Here is a 10,854-nt window from a genome sequence, read left to right on the forward strand (position 1 = left end):
CTGACTGGGAACGGGAGGTATTTAACTTTCAGCTGCCTGGAGGCACGAGCTGGGTAATTTGCCGCATCCAGCCCTGGCGAGGAGCAGCTCTCACCCGCTCCATCGGTGCATGCTCCGACACACGGTCTGTGAGTTGGGAATGGAAAAGGCACTGGCTGGGCCAGCGCTGTCGCTCTTTGCTTGCGGGGAGGGGAGGATGGAGAGGTCATCCTGCGACGTTCACTGTGGGTGTGTTAAGTTTTACAGACTCTGTTGGGTATTTTTTGCACTTTGAATAAATAGCGATCCCAAGTAGAACAAACCTGATTTTTCTTTTCTATTTCCTATGGCTATTCTCACTCTCTCATAGGTGAGGCATCATGGTTTAGCATCGCTGCTGCTGCTCCAAAACAAGCCTCTCGCTCTACTGCGCTGGTGATTCACAGAAGATATAGGCAATAGATAGAAACTTGCATAAGCTCTGTGTCATCTGGTGCCGGGCAGGAGAGAAACCCTGTACTGGCTAAACTGCGGGTGAAATTTCAAACCACTAAATAAACTGATTTTCTGCTGAATGTGACTTTCAAGGCTCTGGGTCAGATTTTTAGTGGTATGAGGCATGTAAAGAGGCAGATAAATACCTCACTGGATTTTTTTGTTGTTTTAACTGAAGGGGTATTAGGCACCTAGTTTTAGCAGGGTTAGCTCAGGCAAGCTTCCCTCTCTGTTCATAAGACATGTGAATGGAGCTGGCTCAGAGTTCAGGCAAGGAGAATATTCATCCCTGGAAACAATTTCTTACTCAAAGTAAGAAAGTCAATCCTTGGACAGACATGTGCTGTAAGAACCCAGACAAACACCTGAATATCTTCTGAAATTACTGCATTAGTAGCTTTTAAAATATTTTTTTTTGACACTTTCTTCTGTGGGGTTTTCTTTTTCCTTGGAAAATGCTTTCTCTGTTATTAATATCTTTGTGTTGGGTTTTGACCAATTTGTTGCTTTTTGGTGTCTATTTCAAATATTTTGGCACTGTAAAGCAATATATTTTGGAATCTCTTGGAGTAAAATGTTCCGTACTTTTACTATTAAACCATTTCAAAATGTTTTCTCAGATGGGTGTTGGACCTCTTCAGTAATACTTAGGAATAAAGTAACTGTCCACCTGCGTTAGGCAGGAGGTTTGCACCGGCTGCCTGGGCTGAGCGCTTTGGAGAGCAGTATGAGCCACTCCTCAATGGGCACTTCGTGTGATACGTAACAAAGACAAGCTCCTCCTTCCACAGTATCTTTGTAAACTTATTTTGGAAATCAGATTAGTGTAAAATAGAAAAATTAAGGATAAAATTTAAAAAAGAAGGTAATTGTGTTTTAAAAATGAATCCAAATAGCTCTGAACTGTACTGAAAAATTATTATTTCTTTTTCTTAAAAGGATCTGGAGAAAAGCAGCTATCAAAATGAGGGAACCGAGCAGAATATAAATGAAATAATGTGCCCAAAGTGATTAAAAAGGAGTACTGCAAGTAGTTGAAGTGCAAGAAGAAATGTAAAAAAACATGTTGAGGCTTTGAAATATGTTTTTCTAAACATCTTAAAAAATGTCCAGATTATCTGGTGAGTAGATCCAGACAAAGGCTAATATTGGCTCTGAATTATAAAGTCTCTGCAAATATTTTTAATGCCACATATGTATAAAAATTCCACAAATGCAAAATAATGTTCAGGTTGACAAATACCTTATTTCCACAATGTGATTAAAACATGTTGGAAGGCTATAATTGCATTAAGTGTGGTCACTTTCACATTTATTTCTGTGTGTCCAGAAAGAATAGATTAAGAAGTCTTTAAATGATTAAAAAATGTAGGACACAAAAATGTGCATGTGCATATATATAAATCTGTGAAAAAAAAAAAAGAACCCCAAAATGTCAAGAAGGACAGTAAACCATTTTTCAAGATATTTTGAAAAATGAATGGATATTGAAGAATGACTTTGAAAGTATTCCAATGGTAAAATAAAATCTAAAGGTTAAAAAGCTCCTGAAGAAGCTGACATCGAAGTCCCTCAATGTCAGAGTGTTCTGGGAATGTCTGAAAAGTTTCAGGATGTATTTAATCAATAGTTAGTGCTACAGTACTGTGGCTTAGTGGGAGCTTCACCAGCTTTAAAGTCCATGAACAGAAGATGCAAATTGTTGCCCAAAACAGAGCAAAAGAATTGCCCCCCATTTTACTTTCCTATCAATCAAAATTAAAAAGAAAGAATTTAGCAATTGCCAGCAAAGGTTCAAACTGATGAGAAGTAAGTGTGTACACCCTAAAGAGCAGGACCAGGGGCTTCTCAGAGGCGGCAGCAAGCCTTGGAGCAGTGCCCATGTTTCCCAAGGGCCGGGGGCTGCTGGCGGTGACATGGAGCTGCTGCAACCGTAGTCGCACCCCACGGGAGTGTGTTGGCCCTTGGCTCCTGGCTTTGGTGTTGGAGACGGACTCTGCTCCTGCCCTGAGGTGCCCTGAGTGAGAGACGAAGCCTTTCCTTTCCTCCGGAGGGTGAAAGTGGGACTTGCTGCGGTGGAGCTGGAGCTGCGGTGCCCCAGGGGACCCTGCCAGGGGCGTTGGATTACTCAAAAAAATTGGGAAAAGACTGGCAAGTTTGTACAGCTGCTGTTGTTGTTGAAGGCTTGTGAAGGAAAAGTCTTATTTAGCTCTTTTCACGTCACCCTCCTCTTTTTCAAAGCTGCTTTTTCAAGCCTGTACCATTTGGTGTTACATGCACCATATCCGAAATGTCCTCCCCAGCAGGGATTTCTAATGCTGATAGCCCTGGCAGAGGGACTGTAATTGTAAAGCATCAGCCTGGACTTGATTTCTTACAGACCTGTGTGTGCCCGTCATTTCAAGACGGAGTTTGACTCCCTTGCCATTGCGGGGAGCAATGGGCGTCCTTTTGGCATTTGCTTTGGCAATCAATGCAGTCTCTTAAACTCCACTTCCCATAGATTAGCAGACAATGTCTCTATGGAGATTTATTTTGACAGCTTGCGTTTTAGACAGCTTGTTCTGCATTTTGGCTTCGGCCAGGATGCCACATGGCTTTAAAGAGCAGCTGAACTGAGTGGACATCTGCTGTCACAAAAGTGGCCATTAAATTTACAGGCAGGCATAAACTGGGCTGAATTAAAAAGGCAACAAAATTCCACTCCAGTAGGGAACATAAACATAACGGCTGTGGCTAACACTGTTCAGGGGATTTTTTTCCTTTACTTCTTTTTCCCGTCTTTTCTTTTCCCGTCTCTCTACTCTAGAGAGTGGGTAGACTCTCTAGACACTAATTCATCTGATTTTGACAAGTAATTCACCACTAGTTTCTCAGGTTAATACTGAACCTTCTGAGTACACTTGGGGTTTGGGAATATTTAGAGAAATGGCCTCTCAAGCAGCAAATAAATACCAGCTCTAAAACAGCCGGAGCATTGGCCTGCGGTACTGACTGACACCACTCCTGGAAAGGCCATTTTCCAGCCTTGCAGAAGATAGGTGGGACTGGGGAGAGAGCTCATGTGGGAGAAAGAAAACAACTGCAATTACTTTTTTTTCTGTTAATCAACTCATTTATTTAGATTAATTTATTTCTTTCTAATGGAGAAGCCTGGGTGAAATTTTACTTGCTGCATCCCAGGACATTGGGCATCATTATACACCTGTACTGTGCCCAGAGATGTACCTAGGGGGGGACACCACCAATTGTTTTTATCCCGTATATAAACCTGTTAATAAATAATGCTTTTCATGAAAGATTTTTTTGAAGACATGACTTAGCTGCCATGTACTTTAAGACCCTCCCTGCAGGCCGTGGAGAAGGGATGTGAAAGTGGCAAAGGAGGCTCCTTCCCTGTGAGCAAAGGAGGTTTTTGCAAAAAGACGTGCATGCCTGGACAACGTGACTGGACAAACCAATGACCTGGGTGGACTTCACCCATTTCTTCCATCATGGGAAGATGCCCCATCACCTCTAACGCTGAAAACATTGGTTTTCTTCTGCCTCTGCTGAAAGCTTTTCTCTCCCAGAACCTGCAGCTCACACATGGGCAAACGCCAGGTTTGCTCCTGACTCCCAGCTATTTTCTAACTAACTGCATTGTATGTTGTTTACTACTGTTATTACCAAGTAATAATATCAGGCGTTATAATAAAGTGTAAAATTATAAATTTATTATAATATTATAACAAACAACAGCAACAGCAACAACAACAATAATAATAATAATATTGTTTTATTAGGGAATCTTTCCATGGCAGACTACAGAAGAGGACCAAAGGCACGGGTGAGTGTCTCCCCAGAGGCCCATGCCGATGCAGGGCGGGCATGGGGTCCCTGAGTCCCTCTGCTTCAGCGGCTGAGGGATGACCAGAAAGGATACATCCTCCCATCGCAGCTGCCGGTGTGGCTCCTGCAGCACTCCCAGTTTAGCCAGCCCCACTGGTGGATGTCCCCTTTGCTGTTTAAGCTATACTGAAAGTGTGTAAGAAGCATCTGCTTCAGCTCATGGTGTCTGTGCTGGTGCCACTCACTGCAACAGCAAGAGCTTCACCAGGAAATGTTCCCAGCAGCCACCACAGTCAGGTGGGGGATTTATAGCTGCTGCATCTGCTGTGCTACAGACCAGCAGTCTTTCTCCTTCACTCATGGCTTACCGACATGTTAAAATGTAGGGCAGCTGTTGAAATATCACTGTGGACAAATAAGGAACATTTCAGTTTAAAAAAAATATATCCAATGTGCTCGTGGTTAGATGCTGGGCATAGGGAGCAACGGCAGCTCGACAGGCCCACTACTTGCTTGTACACAGGAGGCAATCATGAAGTGCTGCAACAGTCCCCAGAGGTTTCCCCACCAATTCATTTTGCTGTTTTGCCTTGAAATCAAAGCACCTGTCGATTTAAAAGCTGCAGAATCAATCTTCTGCAGGCTTACTGCGGCTACGCTATTGCACACACCCCGACAGCCATGTATAGATCTAAGCCATCACACTATAAATATTTTTCTATCCTGCTCCTGTAGGTTAGAGGTTAAGTAGGTTCAGGCTAATCTTGATTTGTGACCCAGCTTCACCAGTACCGGCAGTGAGGTTAAGCCCCTTTCCGGTGGCACACTGCGTTCTGTGGGCTGTAATGAAGTCCACACACACTAGATGGCCCCAGGAGAATGCAGCGCTGCTTGGAAATTATAACTAAAACCTGCTATTTCGGATTAAAAAAAGATAAATAAATTTGGTTACTCCATAGAATTCCACTTCTCATAGAATTATTTAGACTGAGCTTTTCAAGGTGACCAAAAGGCCATTGGCACATGTCTGACGGGGAATCCATAGAATAGCACTGAAATTTTATATTTATACAATAGAGATAAACAAAAGATATTCTTTTCTCAGAGAAGCCCACAGACTTGCTACAGCTATGTTACTGTTTTCATTACCAACGTGTAAGAATGGAGATAGTGGGGGGGGGAAGTTGTTTCAGAGGAAAAATAGCACCATACAACTGCTGTTTCCGTGACAGAAAAACCAAGTTTGGGGAGTTGTCACCATGTGCGATAGTACACCCTGCACAGAGCTGTGGGCAGGTTTTGGGGCCTGATGGATTGTGCAATACGGCACTAGGCACTGACAAATTACAGCTGTGAAGTCTGGCCCTTACTGTGGTTTTCTGCCTCGCTAAATGCTATTAAAATACAGGAGATTGAGACACACCCCTTGAAATTTAAAAAAAAAAAAAAAAAAAGCCTGGTTATCTACTTTAAGGGCTTGGGAACAGAAGTGGTTTTGGCTCCATCTTCATATTACCAACCAAATAAACGTCTGTCAGAATCCCCACAGCTAAAGAATAAATGCCAAGAGTGGTACCAGGGGTGATTTTTAGCACTTCGACACAGGCTGTGAACCATCCTACATGTCTTCTTTAGGGTTGGGTCCCCAGCAGGATTTATTTCTGCGTCAAGGAAGATTACAGCTAATAGGATTTGCTTCTTGGAGGCTGTTGGCATGTTTGGTGCAAACCCTGCACAGTGCTTTCTTAAAGGAGAATATGGACCCTATTTGTCATATTTTTCTTCTTCTTCTGGCCTTCCACAAGATAAACCCATCTGTTGCGTCTTGTGTCACAGGATGCTCTTGTTCTCAAACCACCTTTGGAAGGTAAGAACGCTAGTTACCCTAGCCATAGCACAGTGAAGGAGCTCGGAGAGTCCCAATATATATTTGCCGACGATGTGAGCACCAAAACCAAACAGACGGCTGCATGGTATGCCTCCTCTAATACTTGAATAGTGCTAGCTTGAGCATAGAATGAGATTTCTCTTATTTCCCTGAGATATGTAGTTGCATACGTAGCACTTTTTATGACTTAATTGTATTCTTTGTGGGAAAATGGGTGTAAAACCCAGGGAAGGATGGATGTATGGCTTATGCATGCCCTGTATACAATACCTTATAATTATTCAAGTGCTTGTAGACCTGTATAGGGAACTGGTTTGTTAGCCAGGAATGTGGTGTGTGACCTGGAGAATTTTCTGGTTTCCTCCTTAGGAGTTTGCTCTGCATGTCTGCGCTGCTGAGGCAGATCCCTGCAAACATCCCTCAGGACATCCGGAAAATTAGAATAGAAAATTCTCACCTAACAGAATTGCCTCGCGGGTCTTTTGAGAACATTAGTGCCTTGGAGTATCTCTGGCTCAATTTTAACAACATCACAGTGATGCACATCAAGAGCCTGGAATATCTGCAGGCTCTGAAGGAGCTTCGTTTGCAAGGGAACAAACTAAGTTCGGTGCCATGGACAGCATTCCAAGACACCCCGGCTCTGAAAATCCTGGATCTGAAGCACAACCGGCTGGATGTCCTTCCAGAACATGCGCTCCGCTATCTGCCCAACCTGACCTATTTAGACCTATCCTCAAATCAGCTTACCGTCATATCCAGGGATGTCTTCTATAGCTGGCCCGTCTACCAGAGAAGCCAGAAGGTGGAGGGGCAGACAGAAGCTATTTCCAACGCCGTCCTGGCCCTCCATGACAACCCCTGGATTTGTGACTGCCGCTTGCGGGGATTTGTCCAGTTTATCAAGTCGGTCGGCCCACCTATTATTCTGATGAATTCCTATTTAACTTGCTCAAGCCCAAAATTCAGGGCAGGGAAGTTTTTTCATGAAGTGGAGCTCAACAGCTGCATGAAGCCGCTGACCTCAGCCCTTGACACCAACCTGACAGTCCCGGTGGGGCTGAACGTCACCCTGACCTGCTTTGTGCAAGCCAGCCCTTCCCCAGCTGTCTGGTGGACCTATGCACTGAAACTTTTAAGGGCATTTAATGGTAAGCAAAGCTTTTTCTTCCCTTTTTTTTTTTTTTTTTTAAATTAAAAATTTACATTCTGCTATTCTGCTTATGTAGGTCTTCAGGCCATCTAGTCACCACACCAGCTCTCAGCCCCTATAGAGCATCACAGTTACTGTGGTGGCAATAATCCAAATAATCTTAATCATCCTGCTTGTCTAAGCATATCTGACTGGCATGAGAAGAGCTGCTTCACGCAGGATATGTGTCAAAGATGAAGGGAGCACAGCCTCATTTTTACACAATTATTTTATGTGTGGATTTTTAGTAGTAGCTCTTTCATCATGACATATGATGTAAGAACTATTAATAATACATCAATCATACAAACATAATAAATATATAGTTATCTAGACATGCATATATATTTACACTATATATTATATACTACATAGATACATGCACACACTCTATATAATTGTATGTACATATGTGTTTGTAGGAGTGCACGCACGCACACACACACTCACACATATGTTTATATACTATTCCCTAAGTTTTCTCAAGAAATACCCACACAAAGCACAAAACCCCAAAGCCCTGTTGCCTGTGTCCATTCACGTTCTACAACCAAAACAGAGGCTGTCGTTCTCCGAAAGCCTCGCTAATTTAGCTTCTTTATTGAGGGCCTTGTAATACGAGGCCTTTTCCTCCCCGTCCAGCGTGGCTTTTACGTGCCCTCCCTCACATTTATTTTTACTGAGTCTTCAATTGGACAAGTTTCTGTTTTCATCAGGTAAGCTAATAATGCATACAGGTACCGCACAGGTTACGTGTCTTCCTAATAAGCCAGCTAGCTAAATAAGATAGCATTAGCCCTTAATCCCGGACTGGTATTTGCGTTAATTGCAGTTTCGTAGCAGCACTTGTGCATCTTTCCACAAGCACATGCTGAATTAATTACATACAGGCTTTTCCCGACCACAGCCACACGCCCCTGTTTGGGTAGACGACAGGGTGTTTCCTACTGTTCTTAAAACTGCATCTCACTTCCAGCCCAACACTCCCTGGCTCCACACGCCTCTTTTTGGCCCGAGCCTCTTGAGACCGACATTCTTCCACACTCAATCCTAGCGGAGGACGGAGCGTGTGTCCAAAATGGAGCTGTGCCTCCTGCACCTCAGTGGCTCTCCCCGGCTTGCCCTGACCTGAGCACGCTGATGGCAGATGGCACACGGGCGGCTTGGCCTCTGCTCGCAACAGCCTCCCCAGCCGCTCGCGCCGGCATGGGGGTTGGATGCACTCCCTGTCTCCCGTGCTCGGGTGCCTCAGTGCCTTTATTGCCTTTTGGCCTGGATAACGTTTTGCTCATGAGCGCTGTGGGGTTTGGCGCACTCCTGCGCCCCTCTTCCTCTTTCCCTGTGCAGGGCAGGTCCTGCCTGGCCTCCTGGCCCCCATCCCACACCGGAGCGGTCTTGGGGCTGCCCCGGGGCATGGTGGCTCCCTGCCTACACGGGCAGGAGGGGCCCCTGCCTGCTGACACAGCTCCCCTCTGCCCGCAGTGTCCACCGAGCCCATCAGCGAGGAGACCGTCCGCTCAGAGCTGCTGATCCCAGCGGCACGGCCAGCGGACGCCGGCAACTACACCTGCACGGCTGCCAACTTCTTGGGCAACACCTCGGTGGCCATCACCCTCCGTGTGGCGGCCCCATGGGCGTCCACCACCCCCCTGGGCTGGGGCCCCGTCGCCCCTGCTGAGCCGGGTGCCCACGTAGAAGTGCGCATCGCCAAGCAGACGGTCTACGGCATCACCCTGGAATGGTTTGCGGCGGCAGCAGCAGCAGCGGAGCCAGGGGAGACCTGGTACACCCTCCTGGTGGGCCGCTATGACGCTGCCCAGAAGGACACCATCTACATCGGCCCCGGCGTCAACACCTACTCGGTGACTGACCTGCTGCCGGCCACCAAGTACGAGGTCTGCGTGGCCGTGCGCAACCAGGCGCCCCGCAAGGGCCAGTGCGTCGTCTTCGTCACGGGCAGCGACATCAGCCAGCTGGAGCAGCGCGAGAAGCTCATCCACATTGTCGTCATCGTCTGCGCCATGGTGCTGGCCGTGCCCGCCGGCATGTACGCCTGCACAGCCGAGGCTCGCCCCGGCTGCCTGGCCCGCTGCCCCGGCGCCTGCCCCCGCCGCCGCCGCGGGGGCCAGGCGCAGGCCGCCGGCAGCAAGGAGAGCACGCTGGACAGCCTGCCCGCCGGCAGTGAGGACGGGCTCTGCCGCCCCGAGGGCGGCCGTGGTTCCCGGCGGTCCCCGGCTCGTGAGGAGCCTGGCAAGACCCGGCCGCCCCACAGGAACAGCGCCGACCTCTACTAGCCCAGCCCCTGCCCGCCCCGCAAACGTGGCTGCAGTGGCATCTTTTACAGATGACCTCGAGCCATAGCACGTGCTGGTTTTCTTGAAGGACCATGCAAGGAAGGCTCCGTGCTGCAAGGACGCGTGGTGGGGTGCACGACCGGGATTCGCAGCAGGCTGGGGGAGCCCTGGGGATGCCCAGGATTTGCGGCCGCGGGTGTGTGGCTGTGCCCCCCCCACCCCCGGGCTGCCTCCACAGCACTGTCACAGAGCAACGCACACAAACACACACGAAAACAAGCATTAACCAAAAAAACCCCCAAACACAACAGCAATGCACGTGGCCAAAGGCCAAAGGTCTCCTCTTGCTCACTCGCACAGGCGTCTTCCGTTCTTTCTTTCTTTCTTTTTCTCTTTCTCTCTCTCTCTCTCTTCTCTTTCTTTCACCCAGCTGGGGGTGGATGGGGAGGTTTGCAGCTCTGCACTGGCTGCTGGCTTCGCCTGTGCGCTGCCTCGTGGAAGCAGAACAGGGGAGGCAGGGCAGGGCTGTGGTCATAACCGGCAACAAACACGGGGGGGAGGATTGGGTCAATGTGATGGAGCTGTTTTGTTTCACTTGGAGAAAAACTTTTTTTTTTTGATTGGAGGTGTTGGGTGTTGGTTTTGGGGGTGGGTTTTTTCTTTGTTTGTTTTGCTTTGTTTTGGTTTTTTCCTTCCTCCTCCTTAAGGTTTACACAGCCCTAAGAGGTTCACAGCCTCGGCGGTACCACAAGCAGGAAGAGTGTGAGCGCTTACTTAACACTAGCGTAATGTAGCCGCAGCACAGGGTTTCGGGGTTTTTGAGTTGTTTTGGGTTTTGTTGGGTTTTTTTTTTTGTACTAGGGAGAGAGGGAGGGCCTTTTACTTGTGTCCAAACATATCTCAGAGGACCATTTTAGTGTCACACTAACACTAAGACACGCACACACGTGCGCATGCACACACACACGCTCTCTCTAACATGAAGACACTAACACCCCCCCCAACACCTATTGCTACACAAGCGTTGTGTTAACACATTCTTTTTAAAGTTAAGAACAAGAGCTGGTGAAAAATGAACAGTTTGCCTTTTGCAGGCAAACACTCAACTGCTGTTCCCCCTTCCACCCTCCCCACCGCTTGTCTCCCTTTTCCCGCAATGCGCCTGGCTGCGGGGT

General features: G+C 47.2%; 1 protein-coding gene across 1 annotated transcript; it reads left to right on the forward strand.

Moving 5' to 3' along the window:
* The first annotated feature begins 5,899 nt into the window (after positions 1-5,899).
* On the forward strand, positions 5,900-9,679 carry LRIT2 (leucine rich repeat, Ig-like and transmembrane domains 2). Its single transcript, XM_075155430.1, has 3 exons — positions 5,900-6,172; positions 6,563-7,344; positions 8,868-9,679. The coding sequence occupies exons 1-3, from the start codon at positions 5,928-5,930 to the stop codon at positions 9,677-9,679; spliced, it is 1,839 nt and encodes a 612-aa protein (XP_075011531.1). The 5' UTR covers positions 5,900-5,927.
* The last annotated feature ends 1,175 nt before the right edge of the window (positions 9,680-10,854 follow it).

This window comes from Calonectris borealis, chromosome 7, assembly GCF_964195595.1.
Source record: "Calonectris borealis chromosome 7, bCalBor7.hap1.2, whole genome shotgun sequence".
NCBI lineage: Eukaryota > Metazoa > Chordata > Aves > Procellariiformes > Procellariidae > Calonectris > Calonectris borealis.

Excerpts from the sequence above, each read along its gene's own strand:
- LRIT2 (XM_075155430.1), top strand. The coding sequence starts at position 5,928 with ATGTCTTCTTTAGGGTTGGGTCCCCAGCAGGATTTATTTCTGCGTCAA. Across the intron at positions 6,173-6,562 it reads TCTCAAACCACCTTTGGAAG|GAGTTTGCTCTGCATGTCTG; the intron begins GTAAGAACGCTA and ends TTTCCTCCTTAG. Across the intron at positions 7,345-8,867 it reads ACTTTTAAGGGCATTTAATG|TGTCCACCGAGCCCATCAGC; the intron begins GTAAGCAAAGCT and ends CTCTGCCCGCAG.